Source organism: Phalangium opilio, unplaced genomic scaffold (genome assembly GCF_054372755.1).
Source record: "Phalangium opilio isolate 3A_F unplaced genomic scaffold, DU_Popi_V2 ptg000079l_1, whole genome shotgun sequence".
Lineage (NCBI taxonomy): Eukaryota > Metazoa > Arthropoda > Arachnida > Opiliones > Phalangiidae > Phalangium > Phalangium opilio.
This window is the reverse complement of record NW_028324187.1, coordinates 8,693,463-8,714,833: the sequence shown is the minus strand read 5'-3', so window position 1 is coordinate 8,714,833 and position 21,371 is coordinate 8,693,463. Positions and strand designations below refer to the sequence as shown.

General features: G+C 34.1%; 1 protein-coding gene across 2 annotated transcripts in view; it reads right to left on the bottom strand.

The window, feature by feature from the left end:
- Nucleotides 1–5,174: 5,174 nt before the first annotated feature.
- The window catches only part of LOC149654705 (oxysterol-binding protein-related protein 1-like), a 169,354-nt gene continuing 153,157 nt past the window's right edge, over nucleotides 5,175–21,371 (bottom strand). The window contains exons 16-20 of one of the 2 annotated variants that reach the window (XM_089846307.1): nucleotides 10,877–11,132; nucleotides 10,639–10,757; nucleotides 9,522–9,897; nucleotides 8,573–8,787; nucleotides 5,175–7,631 (exon numbers count right to left, since the gene is read on the bottom strand). In XM_089846307.1, the coding sequence (XP_089702433.1) occupies nucleotides 7,529–7,631; nucleotides 8,573–8,787; nucleotides 9,522–9,897; nucleotides 10,639–10,757; nucleotides 10,877–11,132 (1,069 nt within the window). In that variant the 3' untranslated portion in view covers nucleotides 5,175–7,528. Of the gene's footprint in view, nucleotides 7,632–8,572; nucleotides 8,788–8,837; nucleotides 8,886–9,521; nucleotides 9,898–10,638; nucleotides 10,758–10,876; nucleotides 11,133–21,371 lie in introns of those variants that run through there. The other variant, XM_089846308.1, reaches the window with a different exon arrangement.

Genomic DNA, 21,371 nt, shown 5'->3' with positions numbered 1-21,371 from the left:
GCGTTAGACTTAGACATAGCTTCAAGCAAAGGACTGTCTTTGTGTCCACAGCACCCTTTCGAATAGGGTCTATTACTCCTAACAACTCCGTTCGAATAAATTCTTCTTGTTTGTGAAGATTTTTGGTTAGACGTTCCAGGATGATGAGCTACTATGGGCGCGTTCGTTCGTTGAATCACTTTTTCTGGCTTCGAGGGAGCAGAACTTGGTATACCCAAGAAAAGAGGAGTTAGGTTTTTAAAAAAAGAAAGATTTCTTAGTCGGAAAAAGGGAGAAACGCCCAATTCTTAATGCGCTTGCGGAGGCCTTAGTTTTCTAACTAGGAGCGCGGAGCGGGAGGACGCCACGCAGCCAGATAACCGGGTGTTTACAACTTGACCTTTCTTCGGAAACGAGACGACCTTAACTCAACCATGCACACACCAATAGAGAAGAGCACACCACCGCACACCGGCTCTTTTATATAATTTCTCACCCGCCCGATACACAATATATTTCTTAGGCTCGTCTTTAATCTTTGCCACATTTAAAGAAAAATGGGTGAAGCAAACTTTAGAACTTAATAGGCGAGTATTTATTTCAAGATTATGTTAATTGTAACACTTTTAGAGATGTGTTACCGATTCAAATTTTACTACAATTTATATTAACTTACGTTAATTGTTAAAATGTAATTTGAATATTTAGTCTACTAGAAAAGATTAAGGGTTAAAGCTTCAAATGGACAGTGGTGCATGCTCAAACTCCTGGTTCTATTTTAGCCCCATTTCAAGAAGCGATATCTATTTTATTAGGGAGAAGGTATAAGATGCCTAAGTATTCGCGCGCCATAGTCCCAGTCCCCCCTTTCAAAATACAAGGGGGGACGTAAAAGGAGGCCGGGCTATTTCGTTGCCTCTCCTCAAGTAATTTTCGTTATCATTCGCGTCGCGCTGACGTGCACGAGTTTTCAAGAACCAATGAGATGCATGCTGGTTGTAATTTAGAGGCGGTGGGGATTAACTGAGTCCGGACCTACTATTCGTTTGGACTGGAGATAAAGAGCTGGAAATGTGCGGTGAATTTATACCTTCTCCCTAATAAACTATAGATATCACTTCTTCCCCAGACTAAATGATCTTTTAGAATAGGGTTAATTAAGAACTCTTTCTTCAAGTCTTAAAACAAACATGATCACTCGCTCGTCTATACCAGCTAGTCTCCCAGGGTCTTCTTTCTCCCATAGTCTAGGCCTACATCCTTTAAAATAATAATAATAATAATGGGGGAACAATTTATTCAGTTGAAAAACGCGGGGGTGTTGCCCAATAACCGTTATTCATTTAATGCTGGTGAACAAAAGGGAAGCCAACCAAAGATACACACAAACCAAGAGAAGATTGTGGTCCACTTGAAAGGAAATATACCTTCTCCACCTCCTGACTAATTTCGCGGCCTCATTATAAGGTGGACCTTTATGGAACCATACGTGTTGGGTAGAAATACGCGATTACTATCATACCATAAAGGTATACTTAAAGATTGTACTCCGTCGTCTACATGGATTTTAGAACTACGGCTTCCCCTTCATAGATATCAAGATGCGTAATTAGTGGAAGCTAGAAAATGGTGGAGGAATACACGGAAACGTGACAGGCGGTCCTTCTGATTCGTCTGACGGAGACCGCCTGCCATTTTTCCGAGTATTTCACCCCCATTTCTAGCTTCCCTCTGGACCTGAGTCGTTCCAGAGTTAGAGTGTCGATTTCCCTCAGATGACGCATCATCCTTGAAGTATCACTTTAAATAAGGCAACGAAAGGGAGCCAGTTTTAGGGTTAGCGCCGGGGTTAATTGGGCGTTCGTGGCCATTTTATTTTCCCAGTTTTTATTCTTTGGGTAATTTTTTTATACGAAAATCTCGCCATAATTCTTCTAGGGTAACAAGGATAAAAGAGAGAGGGAGAGACCGGGAAAATACCCTTTCACAATAAAATACAAAAGAAACTATTGAAAAATTTAAATTTAATTTGAGATAATTGCTCAAATAATTACGAATAATTAAGGTAATACAATATACGCCTTATACCGGAAAATATACTGGAAAATATTCATAAAATCACAGTTCGTAAATTCAGTTTTGAAAATTATGAACTATGAACTTTGTAATAACATTTCCGACCAAATTAGCATAAATTATGCAGCGAGCTTAGGGATAATACATAATCTACTTTTAAAATGTTTATTCTGAAATGAATTCATTAATTTCTTCAAAATAACCTTGATATACCTGAAAAATACCCATAAATCCTTTTTTACCTCCCAAGCTCGATTACTAAAATCAAACTCAGAATGACCTTGATATTCTAGAATAAAAACTAACCCCCCCTCCTTGCTGGTAATTCAATTCAGTTCAATAATTGGTTTACGTACTAGAACCTCTCTATCAGCAATTAAAACTTAGTGGGGGCCATCTTAAGGAAGGCTAACCCCTTACCCCTACAAACTAATTCGCGAATCCAATCTATTGCCCAAAAAATTAACCTCAACTGTCCCTCTTAATAACTATGAACCCGAAATTAAAAAAGATAGAAAAAAAATTAAATAAAATAGCTTGGAATGTAAAAACTACGGTAACAAAAATACCTTAAAAAGGACATAAAAATTTGGACCCAATTATAATTAAATAAAAAAATAAAAAAAAATTAAATAAACCTAACCCAATGTGCCCAGAAGCGACATGGCAATTTCCAACGTAACGTCACCCTGTCAAAAAAAAAAAAAAAAACCCAGCAAGCAAAAAAGGAACAGGGCTAATTTTAGGGGTAAAAATAATTTTCTTCCAAAAAAAAAAAATATTTCTTTTTACCCCAAACCAAAGTAATCGTAAGTTAAGTTCAATTAATTTTGGCATCCATGGAGAGAAAATTTATATAATTAAACTATTGAAATACTGTCCAAAAAAATATAAGTTTATACGAGATAAGCTAAATATAAATCCCTTTTCCCCCTATTAAAAATTTAATCTACGAATTTATTTTCGCTAAGGTTTATTAGACCTATTACATGGAAGGGATGTCGAGGATTGGAAACAAGGTGCGCCAGGCTATTCACTACCCGTTATAATCTATTACCAAAAAAGTGAGGTTGTTGAGGTGTAATTCCAACTTAAGTATTATACTAGGGGTAATAAAACTTGCCTATGAATATGAGCATAAGTTCATAAGATATGTTGGCCATAAGTTTGTCAATGGTTACAAACTGGAGCTTGTCATGAATGAAGTGAGTGTGGTAGGTTATAGATTCTCGTAAAGAGACGCCTGGTGAGGCGCTGCTGTCAAAGGCTTAGTAATGCAGACTAAATAGGACCTAGATGGAAGTCCTGCAAAATTGACCACCGAGTGTAGTCATTCAATTCTAGCTTGTCGTTCTCGAACTGGTTCGAGCTGTAACTCTCTAGGATAACGAAGTATAGGAAGCGTCATACTTATGGAAAATATCTCATAAACTTATGATAATAGCTACACGCGAGTGCTTGGGCAAACCTTATGACTTGTACCAGCACAAATTGTTGCGACCTCACTTTCCTGTATCTACAACCACCCAGCCGTCACAATCAGACCAATAAACCCCGAAACCATTGGATTTTCTTGGGAGGTTAAAACAGTTGATCGCGCGCTAAGCTGAAAATCGGTGTGTCGCCCTCTCTGAAAGGCAAGGAAGAATGTTAATTTCAAAATGCAGCGATGATCGAACAACTCCAGTCCGATGCTGCTGATGCCGCTGCTGCTTCGAGTCGCCGCAAAAAAATTGCTTTTTTGGCCATTATTAATGGGTGGGGTCACTTTTTTCGTCATCCGTCCTAGCCTAATATTGGGGAAAAGAGAGTTTAATCATTCTACAAAAGTCGCCACTTTCTCAGATAGGGGGTTAAAATATAAAAAATAAAAATAAATTCCCTGAACCTCTCAACTAGTCACTTAAAAAAAATCTCCTCCCTCAAAAACTATCTCTTCCTATATAACAACCATTAATAATATTATTAAGTCATTAAAATACTGGATTTAGATATATTGAAATATTCTCAATTGGTTCTAGTCAATGTTCAATAACGCTCCATTTTTGCCATGGTTTATGAGATTACATCTTAGTCCTACTCTTTTCCTTTATAATGATACCTAATACTTGGGATTACAACAATTAGGGCGCGAGTAATTAAGAAAAATGTTCCTAAACGTCCTCTCCAAAAGATTAACATTTACACCACATCTTTTAACTCTGGTTCTATAAGAGATACGTGAAAGTCCTTTGAGTATGTGATAGTCCTATTAATTCACTTTCCAATGATACGCAATGCTTGGGGTTACAACAATTAGGGCTCGAGTAATTAAGCAAAATGTCCGTAAACGTCCTCTCCAAAGGATTAACATTTACACCACATCTTTTAACTCTGGTTCTATAAGAGATACGGGAAAGTCCTTTGAGTATGTGATAGTCCAATTAATTCCCTTTCAAATGATACCCAGTACTTGGGATTACAACAATTAGGGCGCGAGTAATTAATTAAGCAAATGTTCCTAAACGTCCTCTCCAAAGGATTAACATTTACACCACATCCTTTAACTCTGGTTCTATAAGAGATACGAGAAAGTCCTTTGAGTATTTGATAGTCCTATTCATCCCCTTTCCAACGATACCCAATAATTGGGGCTACAACAATTAGGGCTCGAGTAATTAAGCAAATTAGCAATGACCACAAGGAAAGATGACCTTCAATTAGACTCAATTATCAGAGTAAAACATCGAAGTTCTCCGATTTTCACTTACTTATACCATACACTTACGGCCAGTGCGAACGCAACTATCTCATCCAAATCTCCGGCTGTCCTCCGACCAACAAACCAAACCTTTACGCGACGTCTTGTTTGCTACTTTAAAATTTATACGATATTTTTTTATAGCACATTTAAAACTCTGTTTTATTTCAATGTTAATACTTAATATGATTTTGTCGTTTTTTTGTTGTTGGACTAACATTGTTTTTGCCTCATGTTTATAATAATTGGTGCAGCGGTTTCAGGTTAATATTAATATTAATATAATGGCACTATACTATTTGTCAGTCAGGTAAATTGTTCTATATAATTTATAAATTATATACAATTTATGTTACATAAACTCTATTATATATATATCTTTTGTAGTCTATTTCTTCTTCAGCTTTTTACGGTTTTCTAAATTCCCATTTGAGTATTTAATTATTTAATTTTTACTGCAATTTAGGAACTTAAAATTAATTAAAAATAATAATTCTAGGCAGCAAACTCCAGTTAACTGTATGGTATTATCAAGAGCAGATTAAAATTAGAGAGTGTTAAATTAGTTAGGTCAAATCGCAGAATGATCATTGTTCAGTAAACACACCCATAATACCTTGCGATTACAATTTATTATTTCTGCAAAATTTAATAATTTAAATTGGTTCTAACAAAATTAAAGGGGAGGGGCTTAACTAACGTCATGGTATGTATCCGCCTTATTTTTACGCGAGATATGTTTAAAACCGTGTGTTGTTTGGGAGACTCAGGAAGCAAAGGCGTATGAATACGCAATGTTAAATCTAATAGGCAAAAAGCAGTCTTGATTAACTGAGTCTGAACGCGACAAGAGTATAGACCCCGCCCACTTTGTTCAGCCAGATGAGCCTGCACACTATTTTTCATCTACTCTTGATAATACTTTTCGGCATATTAAATTTTTTTTTTTGGATATTTTGAGTTATTGCCTGTCAGCCTGGGCATTATGATTATTATTTAATATTTTATATTATATATATATTTTATTATTCAAAGCACCTTGTTTTGTATTATATATAGCTTATTTCTTCTCTATTTTCTAAATTCATTCGACTAAACACACTGAACATGATTCCGTCGCAATATCAAGTTATTATCGACCCACTTAACATCTTATTTTCTCAAGAAGGCGAATTAAACTCTAGCATAAGATATTTTAAAGTGCAAGTGAAACGAAACGAAACGAAACTTTTCAGTTTGAAAATATCAGACTAGGGGCGCCATCTATAGACGATCAATGCATGGTTTGATCGTGAACTAACATTACAGGGCGTAGAAGCATGGACTTTGTAATCCTAAAGAGGACTAGCAACTCCCATCACGAGTCCACGACTAACTTTAAAGTGTTGTGAAATTTTAGCTCCCATGGCGCCATCTAGGGGTAATAATGCATGGTTTGACAGCAAAAATGATTCAACTCCCCCTATTAGACCTAATAATAAAGCTATCTCAGAAGCCTAACTGTGACGTCACCCATGCTATTTGCCCGTGTTGTGAAATTTTAGCTCCCATGGCGCCATCTAGCGGTAATAATGCATGGTTTGACAGCAAAAATGATTCAACTCCCCGGCTACTAGGCCTAATAATAAAGCTATCTCAGAAGCTTTAGTGCGACGTCACCCATCCCATAGACAGGCTGGGAAATAAGGATATTTTTTAAACTAGTCCTTTGGACCAGTGACCCCCTAGTGTCTGAAATCATTTACTGGTCTCCGGACTGGTCCCAGCCTTTGCTCTCCAATAGATTTGCAATTAATAAACTGGTCCCGAGGACCAGTAACCCCCACTTCTTGAATTAAAAAACTAGTCCAAGCAATTAATAAACTGGTTTTGGACCAGAGGAAGTGTGCTATTTCCCAGCCTGCCCATAGAACCAACCAAAACGGTACCAAACATGACCGCCAAGTCGCCAACTGCCAAAACTGAGCATGTGACGTTTTACCTGTTCAATGACGTCATAATTAAGATAAATTTATTGAATTCCCCCCCCCCCCCGAATTTTGTTAACATAAAATTAGAAATAAATAATATCTTAGGCTAAATTTCATTCGCCTTCACTGAACGTACAATTACATTAAATTACATTTCCCTATAAGTTAATTAATATTAATTAACGATCATTGTTATTAAGACATCTTGGGAGTACGGTATGTTATGTTATGTGTAATATTACAACGACAGTCAGTTTAGACGGTATAAGTAGGCCCTAACTAACATTACTATTGCTTAATTAGTTTACTAATTCACTCACTGGGTAGCAAAAATAAAATGTTGTTAATTACGATGTATTAAAAATTGGTTTTTGGAGAGTGTTATTATTGGTCTGCTAAAAACTTAGTAAAAATTGGTTCCTTGGTTGTATACTTCGTTAGCACGCACAGCTTAATTACGAGGGGGGTATTTTGTTTTAATTACATTTATGACAACAACACGCATTTATTTATTCTTGAATTTGTTGGTTTGTTTGTTTGTTTACGTAGTACGAAGGGTATGTGTGTGTGGTGTATTTGTATTATTATCTTTTGTTTCCATAGGCCAGTGCGAACATTTAATTTGATATAATTGGTTGTTTATCTTTCATCTCAATTTGTTTGGTGGAATGATTTTGGGTGTAATTTGTATTTGTTTTGTTTTTTTATTACGTAATGAGCAATTTCCCTGATGTTAAGAGAGCGTAGTTGCGGTATAGTTGCATCAAAATATATCCTCGCATTTGGAATAATCGCGTTTCCAATAGGAACCACGGAAAAGCCAGACTTCCTCTTTGGCATGAGCGTGTTTGCCCAAATGAAACCAACTGAAGTGTTCGGAAATAAGTTGGGTTTTTTGGAAAAGATAAAATAAGGGTTTTTCTGGTTTCATGTATTGAATTTTAACTGAATTGCATGCATGATAAAATGTAATGTGTAATTGAGGTAACTTGATGCTAAAATGTGCGAGCGCAAGCCAACTGAATTGCAACTGCATTGTATGATAAAGCGCAATGTGTATTTGGGGTAAGATGTTACTAAAATGTGCGAGCGAAAGCCAACAGAATTTTAACTGCATTGCATGGCAAAACGGAATGTTTAATTGGGGTAACATGTTACTAAAATGTGCGAGAGCAAGCCAACTGAATTGCAACAGAATTTTAACTGCAACACAATGTGCAATTCTGTAACATGTTACCAAAATGTGAAAGCCCGAGTCAATTGAATTTAATCAGATTTGTAATATAAAACTCCGTTAAAATTCAACTTGTACGTGAAAACAAGGCATTCGTGTAAGTACATCGTGCAAATTAGTTACCATATGTGCAAAAGTGTAACAAAAACTATATGGTTGCCAGTATAACTTCGATTGCAAAATAGTACCAAAGAACTGAATTTTAAGCTACCATGTGTGCGTAAGTGCAATCAACATGAGTTACAAAACATGATACTATTATTAAAAAAAAACACGTGTAAAGTGAACTACTTTCATATACCAACATTGAAATCGCTATATATTTGGCAAATGCAATGCTGTAAGCACTTTACATCCCAAAATAAACCAATTACCTCTAATTTTAAAGCAATAACCAAAAAATCCGCAAAATGACACATTGTCAATCAATTTTGCAAACAACAGTCAAAAAAAGCCTCAAAAATCAACGCAATCTCAATCTCAACATTGTAATTCATTACACCATAGCGTGGATTGCATGCTAGGAACCACACAGCACCCAAAAATCAAAAAAATAATATAAAGAGTACTTACAGTGGTTCCCAAGATTCCTTGCCCTTCTTGCGCTGTTTGCGTACTTCCCGTTGCTTCTCTTCCAGTCTGTTCTTTTCAAAAGCAGCACCAGCCAGATCTCCTTCCTCTAATTTACGAATGTCAGGACGTAAACGGGAGTCCGTCCGAGGAAGATATTGCTCCATGCCCGGCTTGAATTCGTTCAAAGCCATGGCAAATATCGTGAAATGATAGTACTGATAACAATGAAAGAAAGCAGTTCTTCGTGTTTTTACGAGCACATCGCGCTTTTCGAACTCAATTACGACTCTATGAGTAGGCCTAGCTGGAGTGGCTATAAAACAATGTATCGAGTTGAAATCATGGGATAATACAAATTAATTAAATTTAAATACTTAGACTTAATTGTTTTTGATAAAAGTTAGAAAAGGCACACCCTGAATAGTTGCTTGTTAATATAAAAGTATTCCGAAACGTAACTTCTCTGTAGTTTTTAAGTAATACGATTTAGTGGACCACCCAAAAACCCATGCTTTTTCTATGGGACGCTAAGCCTAAATATCAAGCCCTAACAGACTGATTGATAATCAACGCCCAGCCCAAACCGCTTGCCCTAGAAGGCTGAATATTTGCAGGAACGTTACTCATAAGTAGTAGGCGCGTACTAAGAAAGATTTTTTCCAGTCCGCCGCCATCTTAAAAAATGGCGCCCAGAAATGTAAAAAATCTTCTCTATGCAACAAAGTCCGCGCGTTTCAACCGATTTCGCGAATATTTAGTACACTGGTTTCCTTTAACCTATAGACGGGCTGAATGGTCTTTCGGGTTCGATTTGTTGCCATCTTTTTAAATGGCGGCCAAAAACTTAAAAACCCTTCTTTATGGAATAATGTCCGCGTGAAAAGTTATAAAAAATTCATCCCGACGGGCTGACGGGCAACGCGTACTTGAAAATTAAAAAACAACTTACTTCGGGCGAGTATTCGGGTCGTGGAATGGCAACCCAGATGGATTCGGAATTGGGAATGTCTAAGGAGAAGGCAGAATCACTTTTGGGAATTTCCGATCCCTCCAAATCAAGGTTCGGTGGTCCGATGGCGCTATCAACCGATTGACTTCCTCCGCCAGTTAGCTGTCGCGTGAAGTTATTTAACTTGGAAACTACTTTCCGTGAGCTGGAAGTGTGAGCCGGGCTTCCCGTGGGCGTGGCGCTTTCGCTTTTAGCCGGTGCCGGTTGCGCTTGCGCCTTGTTCTTGTGAGTCTTAAAATATTCCTCGGCGTCACTAGGGTCAGCGCATTTCATATAATCCGTCCATTTGCCGTACAAAAAACGATGTTTCTTTTTCCTGATTCAAAACAGAATCGCGTACGGTTTTCATTCGGTCAGAGGGGTCACTTAAATGATCACAAAATGGTCAAGGGGTATGTGCTTTTCGAAAAAGTGATCAAAGGAGATTTTGCTTATTGAAAACTGACCAAAAGGGATTTTACTTATTGAGCAAGTGATCAAGGCAGTTTTTACTTATTGAACAAGTGATCGAGGGAGATTTTACTTATTGTACACGTGATCGAGGGAGACTTTTACTTATTGTACACGTGATCAAGGCAGTTTTTACTTATTGGACAAGTGATCGAGGGAGATTTTTACTTATTGAACAAGTGATCGAGGGAGATTTTTACTTATTGAACAAGTGATCGAGGGAGATTTTTACTTATTGAACAAGTGATCGAGGGAGATTTTTACTTATTGAACAAGTGATCGAGGGAGATTTTTACTTATTGAGCAAGTGATCAGAGGGTATGTACTAATGGAAAAACGTGATCAAGGGGTATGTACTAATGGAAAAACGTGATCAAGGGGTATGTACTAATGGAAAAACGTGATCAAGGGGTATGTACTAATGGGAAAAAGTGATCAAGGGGTATGTACTAATGGGAAAACGTGATCGACTTATCGTAGAGTTATCAAGAGAGATTTACTTTATGGAAAAGTGATCAAAAAGGAATTACTTTTCGAAAAAAGTGATCGAAGCACATTAAAAAACACTCTTCCAAAGTTCCAATTCTAAATCCCATAAAGTACTCACTGTTTATCGTAAATGAATCCTTCAATTCGATGCAAATCTCTTCCAAACCAGCCAGCTGGTTTGAAATTCAAAACAGCCTTTAAATTATTTTGATGGCAAACAACTTCCATCACACCATACTAAAAAATCCCCCCAAAAAAGAAAAAAAAAACCCCAAAAAACAGAAAAATATTACATATCCTTCCAAAAACGACAAGACTTAATTAAGAGCCGCGTGCGTGTATTAATTAAAACGAACCTGTTCCAACCATAACTTTCCAACAATGATATTGTGTATACAACAAGTAACGTTATTCCAAGTATAAACTTCTTTGTGACTAGGGAGTTCAACCGTGACCAAACCTTCTGGAATTACTTCTATAGATTTACCCCAAAATTTTAATTTAGGATAAACCGAGCCATAGAAAACAAAGTTCTTTGATTGCGCGTGAAAGGCGCTGATTGGCGGGTGATGACTAACTTGTTCGCAAACTAAACGAAAACCAGATTCTTCCCTAAACACAAAATAAACCACCAAGATTATACCTTAAAGAACGCAATAACCATAAGAAGGGATACCTATAGTTTACTAGGGAGAAGGTAATGTATAAGATGCCCAAGTATTCGCTCGCGCCATAGTCCCAGTCCCCCTTTCAAAATTCAAGGGGGGACGTAAAAGGAGGCCACCGGGCTATTTCGCTGCCCCTCCTCAGTCGGTCGGAAAATACAACGTAATTTTTGTTATCATTCGCGTCGCGCTGACGTGCACGAGTTTTTAAGAACCAATGAGATATCTCGCTGGTTGTAATTTAGAGACGGCGGGGATTAGTTTCTATGAGTTTCTATGTTTTTCTATGTCTTTCTATGTGTTTCTATGACTTTCTATGAGTTTCTGTGTTTCTATGGGTTTCTGTCTTTCTATGTGTTTCTATGACTTTCTATGTGTTTCTATGAGTTTCTATGACTTTGTGTTTTTCTGTGTTTCTATGTGTTTCTATGACTTTCTATGTGTTTCTATGAGTTTCTGTGTTTCTATTTGTTTCTATGTGTTTCTATGTGTTTCTATGTGTTTCTATGTGTTTCTATGTGTTTCTATGAGTTTCTATGAGTTTCTATATCTTTCTATGTGTTTCTATGAGTTTGTGTTTCTATGTGTTTCTATGAGTTTCCATGTGTTTCTATGTCTTTCTATGTGTTTCTATGTCTTTCTATGTGTTTCTATGTCTTTCTATGTGTTTCTATGTCTTTCTATGTGTTTCTATGTCTTTCTATGTGTTTCTATGTCTTTCTATGTGTTTCTATGTCTTTCTATGTGTTTCTATGCCTTTCTATGAGTTTCTATGTCTTTCTATGTGTTTCTATGAGTTTCCATGTGTTTCTGTCTTTCTATGTGTTTCTATGAGTTTCCATGTGTTTCTATGTGTTTCTATGTCTTTCTATGTGTTTCTATGAGTTTCTGTGTTTCTGTCTTTCTATGTCTTTCTATGTGTTTCTATGTGTTTCTATGTCCTTCTATGTCCTTCTATGAGTTTCTATGAGATTATGTGTTTCTATGAGTTTCTGTCTTTCTATGTGTTTCTATGTCTTTCTATGTCTTTCTAGGATTTTCTATGTCTTTCTATGTGTTTCTATGTCTTTCTATGTGTTTCTATGACTTTCTATGAGTTTCTATGTCTATCTAAGTGTTTCTATGAGTTTCTATGTTTTTCGATGTCTTTCTATGTGTTTCTATCTCTTTCTATGTGTTTCTATGATTTTCAATGTCTTTCTATGTGTTTCTATGACTTTCTATGAGTTTCTATGTGTTTCTATGAGTTTCTATGTGTTTCTATGAGTTTCTATGTCTTTCTATGTGTTTCTGTCTTTCTATGAGTTTCTATGACCTTCTATGTCTTTCTACGCGTTTCTATGAATTTCTATGAGTTTCTATGTCTTTCTATGAGTTTCTATGACTTTCTATGTGTTTCTATGCGTTTCTATGCGTTTCTATGACTTTCTATGTGTTTCTATGTCCTTCTATGAGTTTTTATGAGATTCTGTGTTTCTATGAGTTTCTATGTCTTTCTATGTTTTTCTATGACTTTCTATGTGTTTCTATGACTTTCTATGTGTTTCTATGACTATCTATGTGTTTCTCTGACTTTCTATGACTTTCTGTGTTTCTATGTGTTTCTATGAGTTTCTATGTTTTTCTATGTTTTTCTATGTTTTTCTATGTCTTTCTATGTGTTTCTATGAGTTTGTGTTTCTATGTGTTTCTATGAGTTTCTATGTCTTTCTATGTCTTTCTATGTGTTTCTGTGTTTCTGTGTGTTTCTATAAGTTTCTATGAGTTTCTGTGTTTCTATGTGTTTCTATGTGTTTCTATGTGTTTCTATGTGTTTCTATGTGTTTCTATGTCCTTCTATGAGTTTCTATGAGATTATGTGTTTCTATGAGTTTCTGTCTTTCTATGTGTTTCTATGTCTTTCTAGGATTTTCTATGTCTTTCTATGTGTTTCTATGACTTTCTATGAGTTTCTGTCTTTCTATGTGTTTCTATGTCTTTCTATGTCTTTCTAGGATTTTCTATGTCTTTCTATGTGTTTCTATGACTTTCTATGAGTTTCTGTGTTTCTATGTGTTTCTATGAGTTTCTATGAGATTCTGTGTTTCTATGAGTTTCTATGTCTTTCTATGCTTTTCTATGACTTTCTATGTGTTTCTATGACTTTCTATGTGTTTCTATGACTTTCTATGACTTTCTATGAGTTTCTATGAGTTTCTATGTGTTTCTATGAGTTTCTATGTCTTTCTATGTGTTTCTATGAGTTTCTATGAGTTTCTATGTTTTTCTATGTCTTTCTATGTGTTTCTATGACTTTCTATGAGTTTCTATGTGTTTCTATGAGTTTCTGTCTTTCTATGTGTTTCTATGACTTTCTATGTGTTTCTATGCGTTTCTATGACTTTCTATGTGTTTCTGTGTTTCTATGACTTTCCATGACTTTCTATGTGTTTCTGTGTTTCTATGTCTTTCTATGTTTTTCTATGTCTTTCTATGATTTTCTATGTGTTTCTATGAGTTTCTATGAGTTTCTATGAGTTTCTATGTTTTTCGATGTCTTTCTATGTGTTTCTATGTCTTTCTATGTGTTTCTATGAGTTTCTATGTTTTTCGATGTCTTTCTATGAGTTTCAATGTCTTTCTATGAGTTTCTATGACTTTCTATGTGTTTCTATGTGTTTCTATGCGTTTCTATGACTTTCTATGAGTTTCTATGAGTTTCTATGTCTTTCTATGTGTTTCTATGACTTTCTATGTGTTTCTATGCGTTTCTATGACTTTCTATGTGTTTCTATGCGTTTCTATGACTTTCTATGTGTTTCTATGTCCTTCTATGAGTTTTTATGAGATTATATGCGTTTCTATGAGTTTCTATGATATTCTGTGTTTCTATGAGTTTCTATGTCTTTCTATGTGTTTCTATGAGTTTCTATGTGTTTCTATGACTTTCTGTGTTTCTATGTGTTTCTATGACTTTCTATGTGTTTCTATGTGTTTCTGTGTTTCTATGAGTTTCTATGTTTTTCTATGTTTTTCTATGTCTTTCTATGTGTTTCTATGTCATTCTGTGTTTCTATGATTTTCTATGTCTTTCTATGTCTTTCTATGTGTTTCTATGTGTTTCTATGTTTTTCTATGTCTTTCTATGTCTTTCTATGTCTTTCTGTGTTTCTATGTCATTCTATGTGTTTCTATGATTTTCTATGTCTTTCTATGTGTTTCTATGTCTTTCTATGTCTTTCTATGTGTTTCTATGTCTTTCTATGTGTTTCTATGTCTTTCTATGTGTTTCTATGTCTTTCTATGTGTTTCTATGTCTTTCTATGTCTTTCTGTGTTTCTATGAGTTTCTATGAGTTTCTGTGTTTCTATGTCTTTCTATGTGTTTCTATGTGTTTCTATGTCCTTCTATGCCCTTCTATGAGTTTCTATGAGATTGTGTTTCTATGAGTTTCTGTGTTTCTATGTGTTTCTATGTCTTTCTAGGATTTTCTATGTCTTTCTATGAGTTTCTGTGTTTCTATGAGTTTCTGTCTTTCTATGTCTTTCTATGTCCTTCTATGAGTTTTTATGAGATTCTATGAGTTTCTATGAGATTCTGTGTTTCTATGAGATTCTGTGTTTCTATGAGTTTCTATGAGATTCTGTCTTTCTATGCTTTTCTATGACTTTCTATGTTTTTCTATGACTTTCTATGTGTTTCTATGAGTTTCTATGTTTTTCGATGTCTTTCTATGTGTTTCTATCTCTTTCTATGTGTTTCTATGATTTTCTATGTCTTTCTATGTGTTTCTATGACTTTCTATGACTTTCTATGAGTTTCTATGAGTTTCTATGCCTTTCTATGTGTTTCTATGACTTTTTATGTCTTTCTATGTGTTTCTATGTCTTTCTAGGATTTTCTATGTCTTTCTATGTGTTTCTATGACTTTCTATGAGTTTCTGTCTTTCTATGTGTTTCTATGTCTTTCTATGTCTTTCTAGGATTTTCTATGTCTTTCTATGTGTTTCTATGACTTTCTATGAGTTTCTGTGTTTCTATGTGTTTCTATGAGTTTCTATGAGATTCTGTGTTTCTATGAGTTTCTATGTCTTTCTATGCTTTTCTATGACTTTCTATGTGTTTCTATGACTTTCTATGTGTTTCTATGACTTTCTATGACTTTCTATGAGTTTCTATGAGTTTCTATGTGTTTCTATGAGTTTCTATGTCTTTCTATGTGTTTCTATGAGTTTCTATGAGTTTCTATGTTTTTCTATGTCTTTCTATGTGTTTCTATGACTTTCTATGAGTTTCTATGTGTTTCTATGAGTTTCTGTCTTTCTATGTGTTTCTATGACTTTCTATGTGTTTCTATGCGTTTCTATGACTTTCTATGTGTTTCTGTGTTTCTATGACTTTCCATGACTTTCTATGTGTTTCTGTGTTTCTATGTCTTTCTATGTTTTTCTATGTCTTTCTATGATTTTCTATGTGTTTCTATGAGTTTCTATGAGTTTCTATGAGTTTCTATGTTTTTCGATGTCTTTCTATGTGTTTCTATGTCTTTCTATGTGTTTCTATGAGTTTCTATGTTTTTCGATGTCTTTCTATGAGTTTCAATGTCTTTCTATGAGTTTCTATGACTTTCTATGTGTTTCTATGTGTTTCTATGCGTTTCTATGACTTTCTATGAGTTTCTATGAGTTTCTATGTCTTTCTATGAGTTTATGTCTTTCTATGAGTTTCTGTCTTTCTATGAGTTTCTGTCTTTCTATGTGTTTCTATGACTTTCTATGTGTTTCTATGACTTTCTATGTGTTTCTATGTCCTTCTATGAGTTTTTATGAGATTCTGTGTTTCTATGAGTTTCTATGAGATTCTATGAGTTTCTATGAGATTCTGTGTTTCTATGAGTTTCTATGTCTTTCTATGTTTTTCTATGACTTTCTATGTGTTTCTATGACTTTCTATGTGTTTCTCTGACTTTCTATGACTTACTGTGTTTCTGTGTTTCTATGAGTTGCTATGTTTTTCTATGTTTTTCTATGTTTTTCTATGTTTTTCTATGTCTTTCTATGTGTTTCTATGTGTTTCTATGAGTTTCTATGTTTTTCTATGTTTTTCTATGTCTTTCTATGTCTTTCTATGTGTTTCTGTGTTTCTATGTGTTTCTATGTCTTTCTATGTCTTTCTATGTGTTTCTATGAGTTTCTATGAGTTTCTATGAGTTTCTATGAGTTTGTGTTTCTATGTGTTTCTATGTGTTTCTATGTCCTTCTACTAGTTTCTATGAGATTATGTGTTTCTATGAGTTTCTGTCTTTCTATGTGTTTCTATGAGTTTGTCTTTCTATGTGTTTCTATGTCTTTCTAGGATTTTCTATGTCTTTCTATGTGTTTCTATGACTTTCTATGAGTTTCTGTGTTTCTATGAGTTTCTATGAGTTTCTATGTGTTTCTATGTGTTTCTGTCTTTCTATGTCCTTCTATGAGTTTTTATGAGATTCTGTGTTTCTATGAGTTTCTATGAGATTCTGTGTTTCTATGAGTTTCTATGTCTTTCTATGCTTTTCTATGACTTTCTATGTGTTTCTATGACTTTCTATGTGTTTCTATGACTTTCTATGTGTTTCTATGACTTTCTATGTGTTTCTATGACTTTCTATGTGTTTCTATGACTTTCTATGACTTTCTATGTGTTTCTATGAGTTTCTATGAGTTTCTATGTCTTTCTATGGGTTTCTCTGAGTTTCTATGAGTTTCTATGTTTTTCTATGTCTTTCTATGTGTTTCTATGTGTTTCTATGTGTTTCTATGATTTTCTATGTCTTTCTATGTGTTTCTATGACTTTCTATGAGTTTCTATGTGTTTCTATGAGTTTCTGTCTTTCTATGTGTTTCTATGACTTTCTATGTGTTTCTATGACTTTCTATGTGTTTCTATGCGTTTCTATGACTTTCTATGTGTTTCTATGCGTTTCTATGACTTTCTGTGTTTCTATGACTTTCTATGAGTTTCTATGTCTTTCTATGTGTTTCTATGTCTTTCTATGTGTTTCTATGACTTTCTGTGTTTCTATGCGTTTCTATGACTTTCTATGTGTTTCTATGACTTTCTATGTGTTTCTATGTCCTTCTATGAGTTTTTATGAGATTCTATGAGATTCTATGAGTTTCTATGAGATTCTGTGTTTCTATGAGTTTCTATGTCTTTCTATGTTTTTCTATGACTTTCTATGTGTTTCTATGACTTTCTATGTGTTTCTCTGACTTTCTATGACTTTCTGTGTTTCTATGTGTTTCTATGAGTTGCTATGTTTTTCTATGTTTTTCTATGTCTTTCTATGTCTTTCTATGTGTTTCTGTGTTTCTATGAGTTTCTATGTGTTTCTATGTCTTTCTATGTCTTTCTATGTGTTTCTGTGTTTCTATGTGTTTCTATGTCTTTCTATGTGTTTCTATGAGTTTCTATGAGTTTGTGTTTCTATGTCTTTCTATGTGTTTCTATGTCCTTCTATGAGTTTCTATGAGATTATGTGTTTCTATGAGTTTCTGTCTTTCTAGGATTTTCTATGTCTTTCTATGTGTTTCTATGACTTTCTATGAGTTTGTGTTTCTATGAGTTTCTATGAGTTTCTATGTTTCTATGAGTTTCTATGAGTTTCTATGTGTTTCTATGTTTTTCTATGTCTTTCTATGTGTTTCTATGACTTTCTATGAGTTTCTATGTGTTTCTATGAGTTTCTGTCTTTCTATGTGTTTCTATGACTTTCTATGTGTTTCTATGCGTTTCTATGACTTTCTATGTGTTTCTGTGTTTCTATGACTTTCCATGACTTTCTATGTGTTTCTGTGTTTCTATGTCTTTCTATGTTTTTCTATGTCTTTCTATGATTTTCTGTGTTTCTATGAGTTTCTATGAGTTTCTATGAGTTTCTATGTTTTTCGATGTCTTTCTATGTGTTTCTATGTCTTTCTATGTGTTTCTATGAGTTTCTATGTTTTTCGATGTCTTTCTATGAGTTTCAATGTCTTTCTATGAGTTTCTATGACTTTCTATGTGTTTCTATGTGTTTCTATGCGTTTCTATGACTTTCTATGAGTTTCTATGAGTTTCTATGTCTTTCTATGTGTTTCTATGACTTTCTATGTGTTTCTATGCGTTTCTATGACTTTCTATGTGTTTCTATGCGTTTCTATGACTTTCTATGTGTTTCTATGTCCTTCTATGAGTTTTTATGAGATTATATGCGTTTCTATGAGTTTCTATGATATTCTGTGTTTCTATGAGTTTCTATGTCTTTCTATGTGTTTCTATGAGTTTCTATGTGTTTCTATGACTTTCTGTGTTTCTATGTGTTTCTATGACTTTCTATGTGTTTCTATGTGTTTCTGTGTTTCTATGAGTTTCTATGTTTTTCTATGTTTTTCTATGTCTTTCTATGTGTTTCTATGTCATTCTGTGTTTCTATGATTTTCTATGTCTTTCTATGTCTTTCTATGTGTTTCTATGTGTTTCTATGTTTTTCTATGTCTTTCTATGTCTTTCTATGTCTTTCTGTGTTTCTATGTCATTCTATGTGTTTCTATGATTTTCTATGTCTTTCTATGTGTTTCTATGTCTTTCTATGTCTTTCTATGTCTTTCTATGTGTTTCTATGTCTTTCTATGTGTTTCTATGTCTTTCTATGTGTTTCTATGTCTTTCTATGTCTTTCTATGTGTTTCTATGAGTTTCTATGAGTTTCTGTGTTTCTATGTCTTTCTATGTGTTTCTATGTGTTTCTATGTCCTTCTATGCCCTTCTATGAGTTTCTATGAGATTGTGTTTCTATGAGTTTCTGTGTTTCTATGTGTTTCTATGTCTTTCTAGGATTTTCTATGTCTTTCTATGAGTTTCTGTGTTTCTATGAGTTTCTGTCTTTCTATGTCTTTCTATGTCCTTCTGAGTTTTTATGAGATTCTATGAGTTTCTATGAGATTCTGTGTTTCTATGAGTTTCTATGAGATTCTGTCTTTCTATGCTTTTCTATGACTTTCTATGTTTTTCTATGACTTTCTATGTGTTTCTATGAGTTTCTATGTTTTTCGATGTCTTTCTATGTGTTTCTATCTCTTTCTATGTGTTTCTATGTGTTTCTATGTCTTTCTATGTGTTTCTATGAGTTTCTGTGTTTCTGTCTTTCTATGTCTTTCTATGTGTTTCTATGTGTTTCTATGTCCTTCTATGTCCTTCTATGAGTTTCTATGAGATTATGTGTTTCTATGAGTTTCTGTCTTTCTATGTGTTTCTATGTCTTTCTATGTCTTTCTAGGATTTTCTATGTCTTTCTATGTGTTTCTATGTCTTTCTATGTGTTTCTATGACTTTCTATGAGTTTCTATGTCTATCTAAGTGTTTCTATGAGTTTCTATGTTTTTCGATGTCTTTCTATGTGTTTCTATCTCTTTCTATGTGTTTCTATGATTTTCAATGTCTTTCTATGTGTTTCTATGACTTTCTATGAGTTTCTATGTGTTTCTATGAGTTTCTATGTGTTTCTATGAGTTTCTATGTCTTTCTATGTGTTTCTGTCTTTCTATGAGTTTCTATGACCTTCTATGTCTTTCTATGTGTTTCTGAGAATTTCTATGAGTTTCTATGTCTTTCTATGAGTTTCTATGACTTTCTATGTGTTTCTATGCGTTTCTATGCGTTTCTATGAGTTTCTATGACTTTCTATGTGTTTCTATGCGTTTCTATGCGTTTCTATGACTTTCTATGTGTTTCTATGTCCTTCTATGAGTTTTTATGAGATTCTGTGTTTCTATGAGTTTCTATGTCTTTCTATGTTTTTCTATGACTTTCTATGTGTTTCTATGACTTTCTATGTGTTTCTATGACTATCTATGTGTTTCTCTGACTTTCTATGACTTTCTGTGTTTCTATGTGTTTCTATGAGTTTCTATGTTTTTCTATGTTTTTCTATGTCTTTCTATGTGTTTCTATGTCATTCTGTGTTTCTATGATTTTCTATGTCTTTCTATGTCTTTCTATGTGTTTCTATGAGTTTCTGTGTTTCTGTCTTTCTATGTCTTTCTATGTGTTTCTATGTGTTTCTATGTCCTTCTATGTCCTTCTATGAGTTTCTATGAGATTATGTGTTTCTATGAGTTTCTGTCTTTCTATGTGTTTCTATGTCTTTCTATGTCTTTCTAGGATTTTCTATGTCTTTCTATGTGTTTCTATGTCTTTCTATGTGTTTCTATGACTTTCTATGAGTTTCTATGTCTATCTAAGTGTTTCTATGAGTTTCTATGTTTTTCGATGTCTTTCTATGTGTTTCTATCTCTTTCTATGTTTTTCTATGTTTTTCTATGTCTTTCTATGTGTTTCTATGAGTTTGTGTTTCTATGTGTTTCTATGAGTTTCTATGTCTTTCTATGTCTTTCTATGTGTTTCTGTGTTTCTGTGTGTTTCTATGAGTTTCTATGAGTTTCTGTGTTTCTATGTGTTTCTATGACTTTCTATGTGTTTCTATGCGTTTCTATGACTTTCTATGTGTTTCTATGTCCTTCTATGAGTTTTTATGAGATTATATGCGTTTCTATGAGTTTCTATGATATTCTGTGTTTCTATGAGTTTCTATGTCTTTCTATGTGTTTCTATGAGTTTCTATGTGTTTCTATGACTTTCTGTGTTTCTATGTGTTTCTATGACTTTCTATGTGTTTCTATGTGTTTCTGTGTTTCTATGAGTTTCTATGTTTTTCTATGTTTTTCTATGTCTTTCTATGTGTTTCTATGTCATTCTGTGTTTCTATGATTTTCTATGTCTTTCTATGTCTTTCTATGTGTTTCTATGTGTTTCTATGTTTTTCTATGTCTTTCTATGTCTTTCTATGTCTTTCTGTGTTTCTATGTCATTCTATGTGTTTCTATGATTTTCTATGTCTTTCTATGTGTTTCTATGTCTTTCTATGTCTTTCTATGTCTTTCTATGTGTTTCTATGTCTTTCTATGTGTTTCTATGTCTTTCTATGTGTTTCTATGTCTTTCTATGTGTTTCTATGTCTTTCTATGTCTTTCTATGTGTTTCTATGAGTTTCTATGAGTTTCTGTGTTTCTATGTCTTTCTATGTGTTTCTATGTGTTTCTATGTCCTTCTATGCCCTTCTATGAGTTTCTATGAGATTGTGTTTCTATGAGTTTCTGTGTTTCTATGTGTTTCTATGTCTTTCTAGGATT